Source organism: Poecilia formosa, unplaced genomic scaffold (genome assembly GCF_000485575.1).
Source record: "Poecilia formosa unplaced genomic scaffold, Poecilia_formosa-5.1.2 Scaffold484, whole genome shotgun sequence".
NCBI lineage: Eukaryota > Metazoa > Chordata > Actinopteri > Cyprinodontiformes > Poeciliidae > Poecilia > Poecilia formosa.
Window position 1 is genome coordinate 1 of NW_006800423.1, and position 3,217 is coordinate 3,217.

The 3,217-nt window shown below is 34.5% G+C and overlaps 1 protein-coding gene across 1 annotated transcript in view; it reads left to right on the forward strand.

Annotated features, from left to right (window-relative positions):
- The first annotated feature begins 172 nt into the window (after window positions 1-172).
- LOC103156492 (unconventional myosin-Vc-like) overlaps window positions 173-3,217 on the forward strand; it is a 4,328-nt gene continuing 1,283 nt past the window's right edge. The window contains exons 1-4 of the mRNA XM_016664406.1: window positions 173-811; window positions 1,939-2,113; window positions 2,187-2,267; window positions 3,010-3,196. Of these exons, the coding sequence (XP_016519892.1) occupies window positions 534-811; window positions 1,939-2,113; window positions 2,187-2,267; window positions 3,010-3,162 (687 nt within the window). The 5' untranslated portion in view covers window positions 173-533 and the 3' untranslated portion in view covers window positions 3,163-3,196. The remainder of the gene's footprint in view (window positions 812-1,938; window positions 2,114-2,186; window positions 2,268-3,009; window positions 3,197-3,217) is intronic.

Here is a 3,217-nt window from a genome sequence, read left to right on the forward strand (position 1 = left end):
AACTTCTGAGAAGAAAAGTGAAAAAGTGAAACTTCTGAGAAGAAAAGTGAAAATTTTGAGAAAAAGTGAAACTTCTGAGAAGAAAAGTGAAAATTTTGAGAAAAAGTGAAACTTCTGAGAAGAAAAGTGAAAAAGTGAAAATTCTGAGAAGAAAAGTGAAAATTTTGAGAAAAAGTGAAAATTCTGAGAAGAAAAGTCAGGATTGCGACTGTTTTTCTCAGGATTTTGACTTTTGATCTCAGAAGATTAGAGCCAGAATTATGATTTTTTTCAGTGAACATAATCTTCTCCCAGATTTTTTACATGTAATCTGCCAAATTGCATCAATATGAAATAATATTCAGTATTATTTAACTTTAAGAAGTTCTCATCAAGTGCAGAGGCGACTATTTATTCAAATTTTAGAGGTTCGTTAATGGATTTTATCAACACATTTTACCACAGCCGGCTCTTTCAGGACCTTGATCTGACTCAAAATTAAAATGAGTTTAATTTAACACAATGCTGCTGTGTTTATCCCAACAGTTCCTGGTATGCTGGAGCATGAGAGCTTACAGGGGATTTCTAGCATGAAACCGACCGGCTTCAGGAAGCGGTCCAGCAGCTTGTATAAAGACTCGGAGACGTACAGCATCTCCTCCATCCTGCAGGAACTCTCCGTTTTTTATTCCGCCATGAGCCACCACGGCATGGAGCAGAGCCTGACCAAGCAGGCCGTCAAACAGCTCTTCTTTCTGATCGGAGCCACCACCTTCAACCAAATCATGCTCCGCAAAGACATGTGCTCCTGCAGGAAAGGGATGCAGATCAGGTCTGTCGCTTGTTTTAGAAACATCTGAGAAAAGCAGGATGTTGATTTTACTCCAGTAACAACATAACTACTTCAACATGCTTTTACTCAAGTTAAAGTAAAAAGTTTGCAAGAAATTACTCGAGAGTAGAAAAGTATCTGGCTACGCAGTGAGACAGATAAATGTAAACTTATGTCCAAATTATGGTATTTTGAGAACTAATGTGAATAAACACTAACATAAATGACTATGAAACAATTACTTGTATTCGGTAATTCAGATATACTGTGTGTGAGATGCGGTGAAGAACTTCCAGTGCAAAATGGCAGAGCAGGTAGAAAGTAACACTAAAAATAACATAAAAATAAACAATAAAATTGATTTTAACTTAAACTCTACGTGTGTCTGAATCTGGTGCATTTTTTGTTTTTCGCATTCAGTGAAGTTGGCAACAATAAAACGGGCCATGCTAAGAAAAATAAATAATAAAATACAAGGATGACATCAATATTATGAGAATAAAGTTGTAGTATAGTAGTATATAGCTTGAGAATAGTCATAAGGAGAATAAAGTCATAGAATAGAGTCCATATGAGAATAAAGTCATGAGAAAAGTGATAATATTATGTGGAAAAAGACATATTACTAGAATAAAGTTTAAATAATATGAGAATGATGTCATAATATTTCATGGATAAAGTCGTAATACTAGGAGAATAAAGTCTTTCAAGAATAATGTCAAAATAATATGAGAATAGAGTCATAATATTGTGTGATAAAGTCATTATGAGAATAAAGTCGGAATAATAGAGTAAATTATGAAGCATTATGAGAACAGTCACATTTGGAAAATAAAGTTGATATGTGAATAAAGTCATAATATTACGAGAATAAAATTGTACGAGAACAAAGTCAGAATAATATTAGAACAAAGTTATAATAATACAAGAATAAAGTCATATTTCAAGAATATTTCAATTTCATTTAATTTTTTTTAACATGGCCCTAATACTCCATATTACTGAAGTAAAAGTAAAACGTACAGTGCATAAAAATTGCTCTTAAGCGTTTTTTTTGTTTTCCAAAAAGTTACTTCAGTGAACTGTTTCCTGCCCTCCTCTGACTTAAAGCTCCTCTCTGGCGTCAGGTGTAACATCAGCTACCTGGAGGAGTGGCTGAAGGAGAACGAGCTGCAGAGCTGCGGCGCCATCGACACGCTGCGGCCTCTGGCTCAGGCCGCCTGGCTGCTGCAGGTCAACAAATCCACCGACGAAGACGCCAAAGAAATCGCAGAAAAGTGCACCGAACTCAACCCTGTTCAGGTAAATCCAGTGAAATCACAACCAACCACGTTCTGATGCTTATTTTAAGCCCAAACTCCAACTTAAATTTCAGATTGTCAAGATTTTGAACTCCTACACACCCATTGACGATTTTGAGAAACGAGTGACATCATCGTTTGTTCGCCAAGTTCAGGTAAGCTTCGAAATCAATCTATTTACAGATTGATTTGATTTATTCATTTATTTCAAACTGGTTTTTAAAAACACGAAAACAAGCAATCAGTAGGACAGAGAAATATATAACCAAGAATAAAATAATTAGCTTAGCACTACCTTTCTGTTTGAGAAGGAGCAGGAAGAAGTGGACACTTATTTTATCATCTCAATTTAATGAAATGTATTACTTTAATTAAAAAATAAATAAATTTACAAAAAGTACAAAATGTTTTGTAATTTTTTTATTACAAAAGATTGTAATTAAAACCATGTTATAATAGTCATGTGCCTGTTCAATATATTGTGCTAAAGACGCAACAAATAAATTATATTACATGGACACAATGGTTACAAACTAACTCATTAAAATATAATAATAATAATAATAATAATACTGACAACTGTAAATGGACATGCATCATCAAAATAATTACCAACTTTTTGCCAATGTACACCTATAAATTCTTTATATTCTGTTATATAACAATAAATATTTTTTAAAAACTGATAATGATAGTAAGACAACATAATAACTAGATAATAATGGTAATACTAACACAGATGAAAGGAAGGGAAAAAAAATGCTTATTTGTATTAAATACAATGCTGTGTATGAGTAACACAGCATTGTATTTATTTTTAATCTGGTTGATACTTGGGCATTGTTTTAGTTCCATACTCAATTCGTTTCATTGCTTGACCTCTTGTCTTTGTTGCAGTCCTTCCTTCAGGAATACGAAGGCGCCACGCAGCTGATGCTGGACACAGATTATCGCTTCCAGGTGACGTTTCCTTTCTATCCGTCTTCGACGGCGTTGGAGTCTCTGCAGGTTCCCAGCAGCCTTAATCTGGAGTTCCTAACCAGGATCTGACAGGGCGATCCTGAAGCCTTTCCTTCATCTGGAGTTCCTAACCAGGATCTGACAG